The sequence below is a fragment of the Petaurus breviceps genome, unplaced genomic scaffold (assembly GCF_028583685.1).
Source record: "Petaurus breviceps papuanus isolate PSGF00001 unplaced genomic scaffold, PetGlider_PUasm1.0 98, whole genome shotgun sequence".
Taxonomy (NCBI): domain Eukaryota; kingdom Metazoa; phylum Chordata; class Mammalia; order Diprotodontia; family Petauridae; genus Petaurus; species Petaurus breviceps.
The window spans coordinates 13,408,660-13,428,227 of NW_027187460.1; the positions used below are offsets into that span (position 1 = coordinate 13,408,660).

The 19,568-nt window shown below is 34.0% G+C and overlaps 1 protein-coding gene across 1 annotated transcript in view; it reads right to left on the reverse strand.

Annotated features, from left to right (window-relative positions):
• Window positions 1-19,568, reverse strand: part of KHDRBS3 (KH RNA binding domain containing, signal transduction associated 3) — a 290,189-nt gene that overhangs the window by 107,160 nt on the left and 163,461 nt on the right. The window contains exons 4-5 of the mRNA XM_069080929.1: window positions 16,932-17,078; window positions 695-834 (exon numbers count right to left, since the gene is read on the reverse strand). Coding sequence (XP_068937030.1) covers window positions 695-834; window positions 16,932-17,078 — 287 coding nt within the window. The remainder of the gene's footprint in view (window positions 1-694; window positions 835-16,931; window positions 17,079-19,568) is intronic.

Sequence of the window (19,568 nt, forward strand, 5' to 3'; positions counted from 1 at the left end):
AGTGGGGCAGCTATCTCATACAGAAGAGGCAAGGGAAAATGGTTACAATGGAGGGGAAGAATAGGAAGGCAAAAGGGAATGGGTCAACCTTACTCCTATTGAATCTGGCTTGAGGAGGGAGGGAAATACACACTAAATAGGGGATCTCACCCTCCAGGAGAATAGGGGGGAAGGGAAGTTGGAAGCACTCACTTTTGAAAAGGGACAGGATCAAAGTAGAGAATAGAACAAGTGGGAGGTGGGATAGGAGGGAGGGAAATATAGTCAGTCTTTTACAATACATCTACTATGTTATTGTTTTGCATTAGCCGCACATGTACAACCTATACTGAACTGCTTGTCTCCCCAGTGGGGGTGGGTGGCAGGGGGGGAAGGGAATGAATTTGGAATTGAAAGTTTTAAAATCAAATATTCAAATATATGTATATATATATATATATATTAAAAAAAAGAATTTTCTAATACAGATGCAAGAACAGCTAGAAAAGATAACTGATATAAAAATCGGACTTTATGTCAACATGGTCCACAAGCACTATCACTTTCAATTAATTGTAAAAGACAAGGACGATATTAATTAATATTAACAAAGAAAAAATTGAAAATACATATTAGAATTGCATGGCACTTAAATATCAAAAGCAATCAATAATATAAGATTAATTCAAATTAAGTGAGATTTGGAAGCACCAACCTGGATAGTGCAGGAGCTGGCACTCCCCGTGCTCTCATTGGTGGTTTTCCACGAACAAGAGGAACATCTGCATTTTCTGAACCACCATTCAAATATGTTAATTCTTGGAGCTGTGCTTGCCTGATTTCATCATTATAATCCTGAATAAAAAGGAGGTTTAATAAATCATTCTTCTGCTCATTTTTACTGAGAAAAATAAAAAAAAGTTTTTCACACATTAAAGGAAGTTGATGAAGAACTTGCAAGACAGTAAAATACAATAACAAGTCATTAGTACAATTTCTAGTGAAATGAAAAAAAAAAATCTATATTATAACTTGCAAAACTAAACCAATCTTAAACATGTCATTCTGCCTAGCTTTGTAGAGCTCTTTTATATTATCATAATTATGTGCTCAAACACCCCCAACACTACTCACACTTTGTTCTGACATTATGCATATTCCCCTTTGAGAATTTTGCATTTCATAAATCAGCATCTTGCTCTAGGCATCAGGGCAGAGTGAATCCCGGGACTTCAGTTTGGCTCACACCTATAAAGAGTGTTCTTCAAGGAGGATTCCCATGGAGGAGGGGCTCTCTGATCTTGAAGGGAGATGAGGAATTGGTAGTCTGAGTTAAGTTTGTGAACTGAGTGGCTGCCTTCTCTAAGAGACTACTCTTATTTCCATGAGTAACATCTAAACATAGTTCCCAGGTGCAACAGAAGCATGGAATTGGGGAGACATGGAGTCAAAGAGAGAATGGTAGAACCTCTGGGATATTAATCATGGTGAGGTTGTGGGGTGAGAGGGAGAGGGAGAGGAAAAGGAAAAGGCCTTATGATATAAGTCAGTACACAGCACTGTCATGAGAAGACAATAAAATTGACAAAGATAATATCAAAAATGGACAGAAGAGGATGCTCAAATTTGGTGCTTCAAAAGGTTTAAATCCCATGACAGACAAGAGGAACACATAAGGCTATAATCTAATAGAAAATGAAATTCTCTAAATTTCATGTGAAAGACAAGAGGAATGAGAACAAGAAAAAGGAAAATTACTTGGAAAAGGTTCAGGAAATTAACGTCACTAAAAATAAGAACACACGGAAGTGAGAAGGGAAGGGGAAGATAAAATGGGGAGAAATATACATACATATATACTGAATAGGTAAATAAAAGAGCAACAATTTATTTAATTCAAAAAATTTGTGACAGAAGTTGGAAGGGGAGACAATCTATGGGAATAGTGCAGTGCATCAAAGTACCACACCCCAAATTAATCACAGTACGTAATAGGAGGATTAAAAAAACAGGAAGACAAAAGCATAAATATGAAAGTGTTAAATAATACAATAAAACAAAAGTCTGTAGCAGAATGTTTAAGAAAACACACCCCACAATATTAAGAAACACATATAAAATCAAGTGGAGGAAGAAGAACAAAATATACCACGTATCGGATAATTATTTTGGAGGGCAAATGGGGTTAAGTGACTTGCCCAAAGTCACATGGCTAGTAATTGTGTCAAGTGTCTGAGGCCAGATTTGAACTCAGGTCTTCGTGATTCCAGGCTGGTACTCTATTCACTGTGCCACCTAGCCACCCCTAGATAATTTTTTTTTTTAAAGAACTGGAATCATACTATAATGCAAAGCAAAAATAAAAATTCTAAATATCATGAAGGATAAAAAGAGAAACTATACTTTTGTAGGAATCATAAACAGTTCAACTTTATGGAACTAGGAAAACTAACAACAAAATTCACTTGGATGAATGAAAGGTCGAGGACGTCAAGGGAAATAAAACAGAGGGTGAAACAAAGAGGGTCTAGAAGTACTACATTAAACACTATGCTATATAACAATAATAAAAATTATTTTGTACTAGTTAAAAAACAGAAACATTGACCACTAGTGCAGACTGGATACATACAAAGGCAAACAAATACAGTAGTCAGATGTTTGATAAATCTAAAGATTCCTGCTACTGAGTTAAGGACTTGTTATCTGAGAAAAACTAAAGGAAAAACTTGAAATCAGTTTGAAATAACAATTTGTTTAGATCAACAATCTCCTACCATATGCCACGACAGACTACAAATGGATTCATGACTTAATTATAAAATGACACATCTTTAAACAAATTAGAGAATCAAGGAAGAAACTGCCTTTTGGATATATGGAAAAGGGAAAAGTTGATGACCAAAAAAAAATAAAAGAATAAAGGATATCATAAAAGACAAAATGGACAATTTTGATTAGATGAAAATATTAAAATATAATATTCTTTCCCACCCCCCTGCCACAAAATAATTCCAATTCAGCAAAATTAGATGTAAAATGGTGGAGAGGGAAGAAAATCCTTGCAGCAATTTTCTTTGATAAAGGTGTCATTTACAAAGTATATAAGTTACTGATACAAATTTAGAGGAATAAGAGTCATTTCTCAACTGATAAATGATCAAAAAATGTAAATAAGCAATTTTCAATGGAAGCTATCTATAGTCATGTAAGAAAACATTTCATATCACTAATATTAAAATAATTCTGAGGTTCCACCTTATAACCAAACCCTTGGCAAAGTTTACATAAAAAGGTATGAAATACCAAATCTAAAAGGAACTATGGGAGTAAAGATTAATAAGATAGCAAAAGCAGAAGGCCAGGTTATAAGTGCTTTTAAAAATCATACAGGAATATATATTTGATCCTACAAGTAATTAAGGAGTCACAGGATTTTAATGAGAGGGGAAGGCTTTAGGGCCACAGAGAAGGGAAGGTTGACATACATAGTGAGACCTGTGCTTTAAGGAAAACAACTTTAAAGTTTAGTACAGGATGAGCTGGCATTGATAAGGTATGAAAAGATTCAAAACAGCTACTGTGATGAATAGGATGGTAAATGTACTTGTTCAGTCGTTTTTCAGTCATGTTTGACTCTTCGTAACCCCATTTGCAGTTTTGTTGGCAAAGATACTGGAGAGGTTTGCCATTTCCTTCTCTGGTTCATTTTATAGATGAAGAAACTGAGGCAAATAGGGTTAAGTGACTTGCCCAGGGTCACACAGACACTTACGCCTCTGGGGCCAGATTTGAATTCAGGAAAATGAGTAGTTGCCTTGGTGAACTTATTAGGCCATTGTAAAGGGACTGCTTTGCTGTTGTGAGAATCCAGGTGAAATTATGTAACAAATCTGTAATGGACCCAGTTAACAGTTTTACTATTTTATCTGACAATTTTTGGCAACAAAGGCATAGAAAAGAAGGCAGCAGATAGTGGGGAGTAATCCAAGGCTGGGGTTTGGCAAAGCATGATTACCATAGGAAAATGGGGCAAGGGACTCAATCATGGAGGATAGTGAGGAGAATGCTGCTAGTGCAGGAGTGATGACTTGGGAAAGAGTTGCAGGGTAAAGGTACTGGAACAGATGGTGAGGATGAAGAAAAGCATGCTATTCACTAGTGCTACATACTATATTTTGCCATTATCCAGAGGTCCATTTCCTTAATTACAAACACTAACATTCCCTTATCTGACAATAACCCAGTATCATTTTATGCCTCCCTATGTCCCCCACACCCAATACCTATTTTTTGCTCTCCTTTTTCCCTTTACTTTTTTCTTCAGGTCATTACACTTGCTCAGAGTTCACTTTTTTGTGTCTCCAAACTCAACATTTTTGTTAGCCATTTCAACCCTATCCTGACCTTTGCTCTTGAATCTTTTGCCCTCATCTCATCACTGTCTCCATTTGCCAAACCTCAGCCCTGGATAAATCTCATCATTTGAATCCCTTTCTATTTACTGGCCACTGAATAAAGTGGGAAGTAGTTACACAACTGTGCTAGCTTGGCTACATTACAATTTTATGTCATCCAACCTCAATTAAACCATTACTATATAGCATGGCAATCCTTTTCTTACTCCCTAATTGATTCCCTGCCACCCTGCCCACAAAAGCTATTTTGAACCATTTCTTCCTTCTTCCTCCTCCTCCTCTTCCCCATCTCAGCTGAGAATTTTGCCATATACTTTACTAAAAAACTGAGGCCATTTGAAATGAGCTCCCTTTTCTCTCATTCTCTTAATCTCAAAATCCTGGTGTTTCTGAAAAAAAGGTGGTCCTTCTTTTAGTCATAGCTAACTCTATATATGCCCTTGATCTCCTCTCCTCCCATCTCCTCCAGGAGACAGCTTCATCAATCATTCCTCTCAGGAATCTTAAACCACTCCTTATCAACTGCTTTCTTTCCCAAAGGCCTTCAAAAAGTACCCAAGTCTCCTCATCCTTTAAAAAACAAAACTACTTTCATAAGAGTCTATTATTTTAAGCTATTTCTCTGACTCTCCTCCTTTTCTTAAACTCCTCAAACATACACACACACACACACTCACTCTGTCTCCACTTGCTCTCAATTCTTGTGCAAACTGACTTCCAACCTCAAGAAAACTAATTTCTCCAGTTACCAATGATCTTTTAATGGCCAAATCTAACAGTCTTTTCTCCATCCTATCCTTCTGTTTTATACATTTGACACTGTTGATCATTTTCTCCTCAGCCTCTATGTTTTCCTGATACTGTTTTCTCTATGTTTGCCTCCTAACTGTTTGACTGATTGTCAGTTTTCTTTGCTGGATCATCATCCACAAAACAGGATTCTGTGTTGGACTCTCATCTGTTCTCCCTTGGTATCTTCTCTCTTGATAACCTCTGCAACTCATGGGAGTTTAACTATTATCTCTATGTAAATGACTTCAAGATTTACACATCAATAACCTCCTAAGCTTCAAACCCAGGTCACCAATCCTCTATTAGACATTTTAAACTGATGTCCCAGAGACACCTCAAAAATAACATGCCTAAAACTAAACTCAATATCTTTTCCCTAAACTCTCTTCCCTTCAAAATCCCCTATTTCTATTGAAGATACCACCATCCTTCCGGTGTCAGAGGTTCATAATCTCAACATTATTCTCTACTGCTTCCTCTTTTACTTCATATGCCAGACCTTTCAAATCTCTCAAATCTAACCTATTCTCTACTCACATAACTATCAGCTTATTTCAGAGCATCATTACCTCTTACCTTATTTCAAGGACTTCTTAATCCATCTCCCTGCCTTAAGTCTATCACTATTCAGCTATTTTACCAATACTAGTATTTACTCTGTATTTAAAGTAAACATTTTTATATGTACTTGTCTCCTCTATTAGAATGTAAGCTTGTTGCTACTAAGTCTCTGCTCCTGTATCCCCAGTTCCTGGCACTTAGTAGAGCTTCAATAAATATTTGTTGATTGATGCTGTGTAATGTTTCAGGGATTGAAATAGCCATCAGCATAATATATGCAAGCAAGAGCACCCGAAGAATACCATAAATGACAGAGAATCTCCCTTAAACTTCAATTATGGACTTAATCACTCCATCTTCATTTTTAATACTTTTTCTGGGCACAAAGAAAATGTCAAATACATGCCTGAATGCCTTCTCTCTTACCTTTATGAAATTTTTATGCAACAATACATAAACTATGGCTAAAACACCAAGAAGAAATTGATAAGGAAAAAGTAGCCTTTGCCAAGTGATATTCAACAATGGACAATATCTTTACTATTTTGTAAGTGACTAAAAGATTTAAAAGATATAAAGGTGCTAATGTATGTATTTGTTGATTATGAAAAAAATCGGTAGATCAAATGGCTTCCTTAAACAATTTTTTCTAAAAAATGATGTCTTTTATTCATTAATGAAAACTATTCTAAATTTTCTTGAAACACATTAAAGATATAATTCTGAACAATGACACTGACAATATCATAATATAAAAGTGTTATTAATACAGTTATATATTAACAAAAATGAAAATTTTAAAGAAATGAAATATTTTCTAAAGAAACATAAAAATGACCAAATTAACAGGACATAAAATAAGGTACCTAATGTGTCTTAGAAAATGAAATTGAAAATGTGTAAAGGAAGTACCACCAAGTAAGTGAGAAGAAAACTTGATCCATATGAATTTCTAGTTTGAATTTTATCAAAAATTTAAACTAGTATATATGCTACATTACTTATTCACAAAAACTGAGAAAGAAAAAACTCTACAAAACTTACAAAACAAATGCAGGACATTCCAAAAGTCTTAGTGCAGTTTTAAGTTATTTATTTTTTTTAAAGCAATCGGGGTTAAGTAACTTGCTCAAGGTTACACAGCCAGTTATTTTTGTGTGGGTGCCGAGTATCTGAGGCCAGAAGTGATCCCAGGTCTCCCAAAGCTGGAGCTGGCGCTCTTACTCAGTGCGCCACCTGGCTGCCCCTAGTTTCAAGTTATTAAAGCTTAAAAATTTAGGACATACTACATAATCATATAATAACAACTAGTATACAAACACACACACATACACACACAAACATAATGCTTTAAGGTTTGCAAAGCATTTTGAAATATTATAAATCTTATCTCATTTTATCCTCATAACGAGTTTAGGAGACAGGTGCTATTATTATACCCATTTTACAGATGGGGAAATTAATGCAGACAGTGGTTAAGTGGTTATTATACCTAATCATAATACCAAAGCTAGGAAAGAATACTTTAAGAGATTGCTAAAGGATTGCATTCATTTTGCTTTAAAAGAAAAACATTAGAAATCAGAGGTACATAAAGGACATCTTTTAATTCAGTTAAAAAAAAAAAACCTTACCTAAAACCAAGAGCTAATATTATTTGCACCAAGGAAATATTAAAAGCATTCCCAAAAGTTATGGGAGTAAAACAAACAAAAAACATGCTCTTTCACCACTTTTAACTAATATAGTTCTTTTTTTTTGCTTTATTTTTTGGAGGGGCAATTGGAGTTAAATGACTTGCCCAAGGTCACATGGCTAGTTTTTTTGTTAAGTGTCCAAAGCCGGATTTGAACTCAGGTCCACCTGACTCTAGGGCCAGAGCTTTATTCACTGCACCACCTAGCCACCCCTAACTGATATAGAGTTCTAGCAATAATAGTGACAGCAATCAGACATGAGATTTAAGCATAAGCATTTATACAGAAGAAATAAACCTATTCTTATTTTCTGATAAAATGATGGTTTGCTTAGAAGACTGCAGTGAATTAGCAAAGAAAATAATGGAGGCAATTAAGTATCAAGTTACATGAAAAATATGCAAAAATAAAAGAACTATCAATAACAAAGTCAAAAGAGAAATGAGAAGGCATTCACACCGAAAATAACTGGAAAATGCAAAAAAATCCAGAAGTTAATTTATTAATGTAAATGAAATCTTTAATAGATACAATTATAAAATACCCTAAAAAAATCCAACATAAATAAATGGAGGGATATTCGCTGTTCATGACTAAACAGAGTCAATAAAATAAAAATGGTATTTTCTAAGTTAATGCTAAACTCATTATACTACTAAGGAAATACTTTATAGAGCAAGACAAAACAATAAAAGCATAATAATAAATTAATATAGGTCTAGAATCGCAAGGAAAATAACAAAAACAAAAAGGTAGGAATGAAGGGGACACAGAATTTCCCAACTTCATATCATACTATCAAGCACTGTTTATCAAACCTATATACTACTGAATAAAACAGAAAAATAGTTAAGAGGGACAGACAAAGCAAAGAAAATTAAAAAAAAAACCTAAACCTAAAAACCCAGTGTTTGATGCGCCTACAAACATAAATTATCTGGGAAAGAATTTTCTATATGACAAAAAGTGCTGAGAAATAAAAAGCAACATGATAGAAAATATGTTTAGACAAACTCCTTATATATAGACAGATATCAAATACCACAATAAATTTGAAATTCAAGTATGAACTCAACATTTAAGGCCACATCATAGGAAAACAAAACCAAAAGTACCTCTATAACCATGGCTAAGAGAAGAGTCTTTAGTCAAACAAGGGATAAAGGCATTCATAAAAGATATAAAGTAATTTTGATTAAATGAAATTGAAATCCTTTTGTATTCAACAACTAGGATAAGAAGAGATACTCTCCACTGGCTGGGAGAAAGGAAAATATCCATATCTGTAGCACCAATGCAATATTTACAGTACCCACAATCACATTAAAGACAGTGACTATGAGTATCACATGACATTTGATCGCAAAATATGCCAAACTCTCCAGCTAGAGGATAGAAGTGAAGATACCAGAAAACCGAATCCCAAAACCAGTAAGCCAATTTCATTAGAATACCAAAGATATTCCAAAGCCATGATAACACTGAGAGCCATGCCATCCTTTAGCCTTCCCACAAACCAATACAAAATCAATATTTACTCACAAATGTATCTCCTTAATGAGCATCCCCTCTCTCTCCTACAAAGTCTGACTAGCTCTGAACCAGCTTCCTGTGGGCTCTGCTTCACTTCAGCAAACCTACCACAGGCTCCATGTGACTAGTCTATCACGGGGCAGAGTTTATCTTCACAGCAGGGAAGCTTCCTGTGGGTTCTGCTGTATCCTTCAGCAAATTCCCTCCATCACAGGCTCCATGTGATTACAGTAAGTCTACCAGGGGGCAGAGTTTACTTTCAAAGCAGAGGAGGTCTTCAAACTCCCCCCTAGGTCTATTAAGGGCAAGGAAGATCTTCAAATCCCCATTCCCATTACAGACCCAGAACATATGAGCTTTGGGAATGCAAATACTTCCAGCACATTGCCACATTCATCAACTTGGGAAGCAATCCCTATGGAGATGCAGCCTGACAATTACTTACAGAGGTAAAACCACAACTACTGAAGCCCTAGAGAAAATAGTTATTGCCATCAAAATCCTTGGCACTGTTCTGTTCAATATCAGAAACAAGTATGTTTTTTTTATCAATGAAAATAACACTAAAGATGAGTACTACCATCTGTTCTAGTGCTGCAGCCTAAGGACCATGGAACTTTTCTATCTGACTTGCTGCTGAGACTTTCCAGGTCTGTAGTCTTTCCTATTTGAATGGGAGTTCCTCAAAGGCAAGGGACTCTATTTGTATCCCCGGTGCCTAGCATTGTGAAAAAAACTTAATAAATGCTTTTTCATTAATCTTCACTCATTCAACTATAAAACAATTTACTAAAATAAAGGAAAAGAAGTACTTGATGAGAGATTCTTCTTTAAATTCTTCTATTAAATGTGTGTTTACTGGGGAATAGCTGAACAAGCTATGGTTTAACAACATAATGAATTATTTTTGTTACAAGAAAAGATATATATGAGGATTTTAGGGAAATATGAGATTTCTATTAAATGATGCAGAGTAGAGAAAACTGAAGAGAACATCTATAATGATCACAAAAAGATAAAAATAAGAACACTAACAAGTAGTTAAAATCTAGTAACTTATAACAAGCAATCTTAGATTTTGAAAATTAGTAAAGAAAATATATCTTCTATCTCTTAGGAGAGAGGTGGCAAATATGGATGTGAAACATATCATCAATATTACAACATTGTTGTTTTTGTTGACATTGAATGCACATTTTCCCTTGTAACAAAGGAGAGTTCAAATGGTAACAGGGAATAAGGTGGAGAAATATCTGGTATTTAAAAAAGAGGCAAAAATAAATATGAAACTATATTCAAATCCAATTCAGTTACAGTAGTGAATTAGTGTATACATATTTTAAAAACTTTAATTTCTTCCGATATAAAAAGTACATGCTTCCAAGTGTTACTCCTATTTTAGAAAAGCTAATCAAAATATTAAAGAAAACACACACAGACATTTTGTGCATTAAATTCATCAGGACACAGTCATATACAGGTTTCAATGGATCATAGCAATTGTCAGTACTCTACATCTGACAACCCACAAAAAGCTCAGAACAAACTCTCATGCACTGTCTTCTACATGAGAAAAGATAAAAGGCGGAAAAGTAGAAAGGTTGACGATAGAAAGTCAATATAAATGAATAGCAGGAATTTAGGACAGGAATTTTCCAATTGCACTTGATTTTCTTTCATGAAAATTATTGCTGAACTAAATGTAGAGTATAATATATTTTAACAAGAAAATGATACACTGTGAAATCTGATACAGTTTTCTCACTATTCTCTAATTAGTCTCTGTTAAAAGCTATAGACTTTGGAGCTAATTCATCCAAGTAGGGAGGAGGTATTATTTAGAGATTCCCTAGCTGTATACTAAAAATGAAAAGGAGACACCTATGATTGGAAATATACATATACACATGGGAATTATATATATTTAAACGAAAGCCATTTCATAATAGAAAAAAAAAGATAGTACCTGAGAGAGAACAATTCAGTTGGGTGTAAGATAAGCCTAGACTGAAATCATATATACCAGCAGGAGAAAAATAAGCAAATAATCTAACAATGGATAAACTATAATAAGTAAATATTATATAGTAAGGAATAGTGACCTGAACACTCAAAACAAAAAAGAATTATAAGACAATAAATTCCATGAGAACAAGAGAAATAAAAACAAGCAATTTTACAAAAGGAGGGAAGGGAAGGAACAGGAGTGAAGATTTACTAAAAGCCTACTATATGCTAAGCACTATGCTAAGAGCTTTAGAAATACAATTTCATTTGATCCTCAGAACAATCATGGGAGTTAAGTGCTATTATTATCTATGGATTATGGTTGAAGGAACTGAGGCTAAGTGATTTGCCCAGGATCACACAGTTAGCAAACGTCTGAGACCTGATTTGAATTCAGCTCTTTCTCATTCCAGGCCCAGTGCCTTTCCACTATACCACTTAGATGGTACAAATTAAGGCAGAATTTTAAAATAGAGTAAGAAACCAATAATTATTTGAGTAAAGTTGAAAAATGGAAAAATGGAAGAAAAAATGAGCTCTAGATAATGATAACAATAATAATTACTGCTACAACTACTATCACTACCACCATTTCAAACCACTATTATTACCACCTGACTTGGAAGATAGATCTCAAAGACAAAATCTAATAATCATTTTCTTCACAGAAAACTGTGATTAAAAACAAGGCTTATTTATTATAATTTTTAAAATTACCCACAAATATTATAAATGGGAGATACAACAGAATAAGTTTATTTCTGGAGTCAGAGAATGTGGGTTCAAATCAAGTTTTTGATAATTTACTACCTTTGGAAAAGTCACTTGTACTCCCTTCACTAAAATAATTACATCTATAAAATGAAGGGTTAGAATAGAGACTTATAGCCTGTGTAGTTCTTTTGAGGGATATATCTAAAATTCTCAAGAGATATAATGCAAACTGTCATAATTTATAGAATATAGATGAAAAGGACACTAGATTTAATTCATTCATAAAAGTATTTGCAATAAGATTCCAGGTCAATGTGTAATTAATGCACGCAGTTTGGAAAATTCAGATCATATAACAAGAAACTCCAGTCAGAATCACTCAGGACTACTCCTTCAACTTGAAATCAAAGAAAAAACAGGAAGATGATAGACTAAAAAGAAAACAAAATGATATGCCCCCTAAAATTATGTGTCCTTCAAAATTATGCACTATCTTATAGAAAAACGAAAGTTTTTTTTTTCTTTTTGGAAGGGGGGAGGTAGGGCATTTGGGGTTAAGTGACTTGCCCAAGGTTACACGGCTAGTTTTTGTGTTAAATGTCTGAGGCTGGATTTGAACTTAGGTCCTCCTGACTCCAGGGCCGGTGCTCTATTCACTGAGCCACCTAGTCACCCCAAAAGTGTTTTTACTAGTATGAATGAGTTCAAACCATTTCTTTTAAGAAAACAAGAGTTGGGTAGAATACTAAAACAAACAAAACCAAAAACAAATGCAGCAGGCCAAAGAAATAAAAATAAGGCAGAAAAGTACAAATAGTTCAGCAGGGTGAGATAAGAGCAAAGATAGTCCACCATACCATGGTCATTTCACATAGCCAAGAGTTGTCAAGAGACAAGCTCTGGTCCTTACTAATACAAAATATCATGAAAATCAAATTATCAAAGGAATACTAGAACATCAGGAAGAGAGGAAAAATGAGTAACTAGAATTATAAAATAAAAAATAATAATACTTATCAGAACAAAGTGGAAGAAAAAACCCAAACCAAACCCAACCTATCAAGCAAAAATCCAGAAAAAATGGCACAGAAAAGGGATGAGAAGTATCCTATCTTAAGGCATATTACAAAACAGTAATGATCAAAGCTGTATTATATTTTTAATGTTGTTTACTGGAAAAGATTATGCACACAAAACAGAAGCAACCAAACACAATAGCACAATGTTTAACAAATCCAACTACTAGAGTAAGGGCTCACTATTTGATAGAAACTGCTTAAAACCTGTAAGGAAGTTTGGGAGAAATTAGGTATAAACCAACATCTCAAATCATAAACTAAATGAAAATAAATTTGAAATGAATGTATGACCTAGATAGAACAGGTCCTATCATAAACATATTAAATGAATAGGAAAGAGATAATGTCCATTTCTAAGTCCTCATCCTTCTGACCTATATCCATTCTTTGACATCAATTACTGTCTTCTCTTTAATTCTCTATAAATTTTGTGACATTGATCTCTCCTCACTTTCTCATAACTGCCTGAATCTTCCTGATATATCATCTTTGTTGGATCCTCTTCTTAGTCTTGCCTGCTAATCATAGGTGTTCTCCAACAGTCCATTCTATGTTCTCTTCCTTTCTCCTTCTATATTATTTCCCTTGGTGATGTGATCAGTTTCCAAGAATTTAATTATCTTTCCTATTCATATGTTCAATAAATCTGTTTGTCTAGGACTAAGCTCTCTCCTCACCTTCAGTCTCACATCTCCAATAGGATGCCCCATAGAGATCTTAAACTCAACATCTGCAAAACTGAACTCATTATCTCAGCCTCCCATCTGGACCAAGATGTATAGATTCTATGTTTGGAATACCCCCTTATCTCGAGACTCTAAAAGTCTCTCCACCCTGAACACTTCATGCCTGGATTACTGCCAAATAGCTTTCTGATTAGTCTCCTTGCAACAAGTATCACTAAACTCTAATCTATCTTCCATTCAACTGTCAAAGTGACCTTCCTAAAGTATACTTCTTAACTTGTCACCCCTCTCCATCCAATTCAATGAACTCCTTATATCACCTCTAGGATTAAATACAAAATCCTTTAGCTTTTAAAATCATCATAATTTTAAACCTATCTACTCTTACAGTCTTCTGACACTTCACTCCTCTCTACTTACTGTATGATCTAACGTCCAATGATACTGGCCTGCTTGCTGTTCTTCCCAGAAGACACTACATCTCCTGACTTCATTTTCATAGGCTGTCAGTCATACATGAAGTGTTCTCCAAATCATCTCTAGCTCCTAACATCCTGCAGGTTCCAGATAAAATCTCACCTCCCACAGGAAACACTTATTTGTTGTGTATATATTGTTTGTACATAGTTATTTACAGGTTGTATCTGCTATTAGACTATGATGTCCTTGAAAGTAGTACTTTTTTAAAGGTCTTTCTTTTTTACCTCCAGTGCTTAGTGAAGTCCCTGGCACTTAACAGAAGACTATACTTAATAATGCTTGTTGACTTGAACTTTAACAGTGACAGGCAAAGAATTTTTGAATTAACAAAAGCAAGAATGACATAAACTGTACATTTTTTTAAAAGATTAAAAATTTGAAAGGTTTTACATGAATAATCAATGCAAATAAAATTAAAAGGGAAATAAATACTCAACTAGGAGGAAAAAATTTGGAGCAAAGTGTCTCAAAACAATGTATGATATCCAAGATATATAAGAAGTGGATAACAAAAGCATTCTTCAATAGACAAAAGTGTATGGACAAGAAGTTCTCCAAAGAAATACAAATTATCAACAATTTCAGTAACTGCTGAAAAGAGATGGTTTCAGAGAAACCTGGGAGGACATGAATGAACTGATGAAGAGTGAAGTAAGCAGAATCAGGAAAACAATTTATAGAATAATAACAATATTGTAAAGAACAATAATTTTGAAAGACTTTTAACAAATCTTATCATAAAATGAACTTCTATGACTCCCCAAAACTGGTAAGACAGCATGCTACTCATGACAGAGACAGAGTGAGAAACCAAGGTGAAGAACATTACATATTTTTTAATAGGGCAGACACAGGAATTTGCTTGGCTTTTCCTTCTTTGTTACCAGGATTGGTTTTATTTTTACCCTTTACAAGATACTTTTTACAGAAATCTTGAATACATTAACATAATGATGATGACAATGATAAAGACTGTAATAATAACTAGCCTGCATGTAGTGTTTTAAAGTTTATAGAGCTCTTAAATAATATAATCTCATTTGATCCTGGGCAGTAGCTACTATTATTATCTAGTAGGGGATCTTTGAGCAATTATGCTATTATTTTCACCATTTTACAGATGAGAAGACTCCAAATAGAGGTTAAGTGACTTGGCCAGGGTCACAATGCTAGTAGTAAGTATATGAAGTAGCATTCAAATTCAGGTCTTCCTGATTTCAAGTATAGCAAACTTAAGTGTTTATGAAGAAGATAATTTATAAGCAATAGATAGTCAAATAGGTAAAAGCACACAAAAAATAATTTACAACTAACTTTCATTACAGTCACAAATATCTAACAAGACATTACTAATGGGTTTTCTATCTGCCAAATAAACACATGTTCAAAACTGAAATCACTTTGTCCCCTTAAAATGTTTCTCCTGTTAGGTCCCTTATTTTTGCTTATTGTACTACCAGTCTCCCAAGGATCTGAGCTTATCACTTCAAACACCTTTGTCTCTTCCCTTTCAATTGGTAAGTCCTATTAATTTTACTACCCATCTTCTTTCTTTCAAAAATCTATGTCCTCTCTCTCTCTCTCTCTCCCTCCCTTCCTGAGAGAGGGGGTGGGAAGGAAACAAAATCAAAACTCTAGTAACAGATATACAAAGAAAAATATTCCAAGATTATCTGTGTCCAAAATTACAGGATTTCTCAAAAGTCTTAGTGCCATTTTAAACTATAAAATACACTGAAGCTTAAAGCAGCATTATAATGTTTGGGATGCCCTGTACATATATGTCATTCTGCACCTTTAGTTCACTACCTTACTGTCTATATTTACTTGGTATAAGGGAGGGCTTTTATCTGAGAGTTATAGATTAAAGTTGTGGGGAGAGTGGAAAGGTAAAAGTGACTCCAAAAAAAGAAGAGTGTCAATGAAGTATTTAAAAATACATAGGAGAGAGTAAAAGGAAATTCAGAAAGGAATAAGAGTCAAGCTGGACACTTAGAAAATGACTATACCATGTTAAATTTGAAATGTACTTCTAAAAAAATTACCCATAGTGGGGAGATTCATGGCTTCATAAACAGTCTTCTTTATTCTTTTTTTTTAATAGTGAAATCTTAGTTGGTGCTTGTCAAGTTTGTGATTATAATAATAAAAGTAAAAAACAAACTTTGAAGATATACACATACATGAGCAAGTCCAAAGGTGAATATATGACAAATAATATTTTGGTACAGATTAATGGGAAGGAAAAACAGAAATTACTTTGTTAGTAGAGCATACTAAAGATTCTCATTTTGTTGTCCTTAGCTTGCCCTGATATGCAGCTCATTCTTAGAATTAGCATTTCTGACACTATTTTCCAGGACTGTGCTATCATACAATTATATATGCTTCTTTTGCTATATGGAGGTATTTTCAAACTACCTTTGCAGTCTTAATCTCTCTCCTTTAATGACAGATGATGAATATAAAGTTCTATCTGATATAGAGCTCTATATTCATCCATCAGTCTATCTCAATCCTAATGTTCTAGTGGACAGAGAACTATCTCCAGAAAACTCTCACAGACTTTAAGTTGCAGAAAAGGCCCTTGTGTACATTGTTGGACATTTGTTTCTTCATTTAGGAGTCCACTATACCAGTGATATCACAGGTCTAGTCTTTATTTCTATTCTCACTGTTTTTAATACAGTGCCTAACACATAGGGCACAGACACCATAAAGTTATGCTAATCTATTTTTCTAGAGAAGCTGCTGGTAAGGATGGTAAGTTTCACCCTCACACTCCCTACTTTATCAATGTAACATGCTTAAGTTATCAAATCTCTTATTATTCGTAATCACCTGTAATGGGGTTTAGGAAGTTATGTTAAAAAAAGATATCATATTACAAAATGCAGTAAGGGTCTCACAAGGAAATTGAGGAAGGATTTCATATATAACTATTTTAAATATATTATTTAGAAGAAATAAAATTACTATACTAACAGGAATGAGAAACTTTTTAATTTCTTCCAAAGCGTGTCCCATTCGAGCATATGCTTCTGCTGGAGGGGCAAAAACTTCAATGAGAACATGCAGATCATCATTTAGGTGGAAGTACTTTGCTTCTCCACTTTTTCTCAACTCTTCTTCCTGAAGAAAAAAGAAATCATTCTTGACAATGTGCAATTATGAGAAAAAATAATGATTAAAATACATGAGTCTATTTTGGGATGTGTCAAAAAAGATTAAATGAAAATCTACTTAAGCACCCAATACAATCTTTACTAAAATTAAATTGGAGGTTATATATATGCAATCAGGCACTACTCCCAAAGGCTTTTTTTTGTAATCATGAATAAAACTAATTTTCTTCAAAAAATATTTTGAAGTAACAAAAGTAACTAAAGAAGTAAAATATAAAGAGAAGTAGAAGAATTGGATGAGACTGGTATTACCTCTATTCTTTTTTTTAAAGTTGAGTCCTGACGGTGAATATTAAAAAAAAAAATGATACCTATAGAAATCACCACAGTAGCATCAAAGAAATGCAGCATATTAGAGAACAAATGGAATCTTTCATTAGTCAGTCATGGTATGCAAGGCTAAAGCACCAATTCTAAGGACTGGACAGGACTTCAGAGGATACAGAGCCCAACTCATCATGGAAAAAGAATCACTTCTACTACATCCCTGACCAAGAGCTATCAGCCTCCACATGAAAACCTTCAAAGATGAGGAAACCCCAAGGCAACCCTGTCTACTTTAAGGCTATCCTAATAATAAAATTTTTCCTTGCATCAAACCTGAGTCTTCATCTTTACTTCTTTTGACTGTTCATTCCTGTTATCACACTCTAAGACTATGTAAAACAAGCCTACTCTTAATGCAACATAAAAAAGGGTTCAAAACACTTCAGGATATTAGATATTCACCCTAAATCTTCTTCCCACTAATCATCTCCAGTTCTCTCAACTGATGTTGTTTATGGCATACTGTCCAGACCTCTGGTTATGTTCCATCTAATGTATATTTTTTAAAAGATATGGTGCTGAAAATTGAATATAGCATTCCAGATATAGTGAGACTTGGTAGATCTATTTCTTTTCTCACTCTGGAAGCTATGCTTCTTCGTGAAATTTAAGTTAGCATTATCATTTTTTGTGGGCATGGCACAGCTCCCATTAACATTTAATTCAAAATAAAAACTGGAGATCTTTCTAAGATTAAATGCTATTTACTGTATTTCCTATATTTTATAATTTTTAGCTATTTATTTAGAAATTAAGTATAAGACTTTACACTTATCCCTATGAAATTCATATTATTCAAGTTTCCCCATCAATTTATCCTATTGAGAACTTTTTGGATCATAATTCAGTCATTTGTTAGTACTTATCTTGCTGGGTGGAGGAATGGATAGAGCGCCAGGACTACAGTCAGGAAAACCTGAGTTCAAATCTGGTCACAGACACTTACTAAAGGTATCACCCTGGCCCAGTACTTTACTTCATTACCCTCAGTTTTCCCATCTGTAAAATCAGCTGCAGAAGGAAATGGCAAACCCCTCCAGTATCTTTCACAAGAAAATCTCAAATGGGGTCACAAAGAATCAAATGACACTGAAACAACTGAACAACAAATATACTGTTATTGTGCCAATAGCATTAACTATTTATAAAACTAGTTCCCCTATCAAAAAGAGCAATGAAGTTAGTCTAGTACGACGTGTCTTCATGAAACCATTCCATTTTTGACAGATCACTCCTTCCCTAATATCCTTTTAAATAATGTAGTCTAGAATTTTATCAGGAATAAAAGACAAGCTTACTGGGTTATAATTTGTAGAATCCAGTCTGTTATCTATTTAAAATTAGGATACCTACCCTACCCATGTTCTATGGTGTTTCTCCCATTCTTCAAAATCTTTCAAAGATAAAATATAGCAGAACAATAATCATAAGTATCAGGTCTTTTCAGTATCCAGTGGTTTTATTCATCTAGGACTACAAAACTGAACTCATTTAGGGCAACTAGATTATGGTCTACTAGTATTACAAGTCCAGAGAGGAGACAATTCCCTCACTCCTCATATAAAGTTGTCCTACCTGCCTAATTTTAAGTGAAAACTCTTTGTTAAAAGAGATAAAAACTCTTCCTACATGAGAATTCATAATTTAAAATATATTATATATATATCATAGATAAGATGTTATAGATGATCTGCAGAATACTTTTTAAAAATTTTCACAATCCTAAATTAATGCATGTTAATATATACAATCAGCAATAATAACAATAGTATTTTATAGAATTTGAACATTTGTAGAACACTTTACATATATGAATTCTTTTGGTTCTCAAAATAAAGTGATGTAGTAGGTATTGTCACAAGTAAGGTTAGGAGAGGTAAAGTGACTTGTTCAGGGTGCTCATATAGCTAGTGAAGCAGGATTTAGACTCAGGTCTTCCTGATTCCAAGTCCAAAATTAGATCCACCAATCTTATTTCCAAAAAATAAAGCACTATATAAATGTAAATTAGAGATGGTACAATACTAGAAACAACAGGGGACACATTAGACAACTACATCAGGATCCAAAGAAAAATCCTAAGTGGAACAGTCAACCAAATATAAGTGCC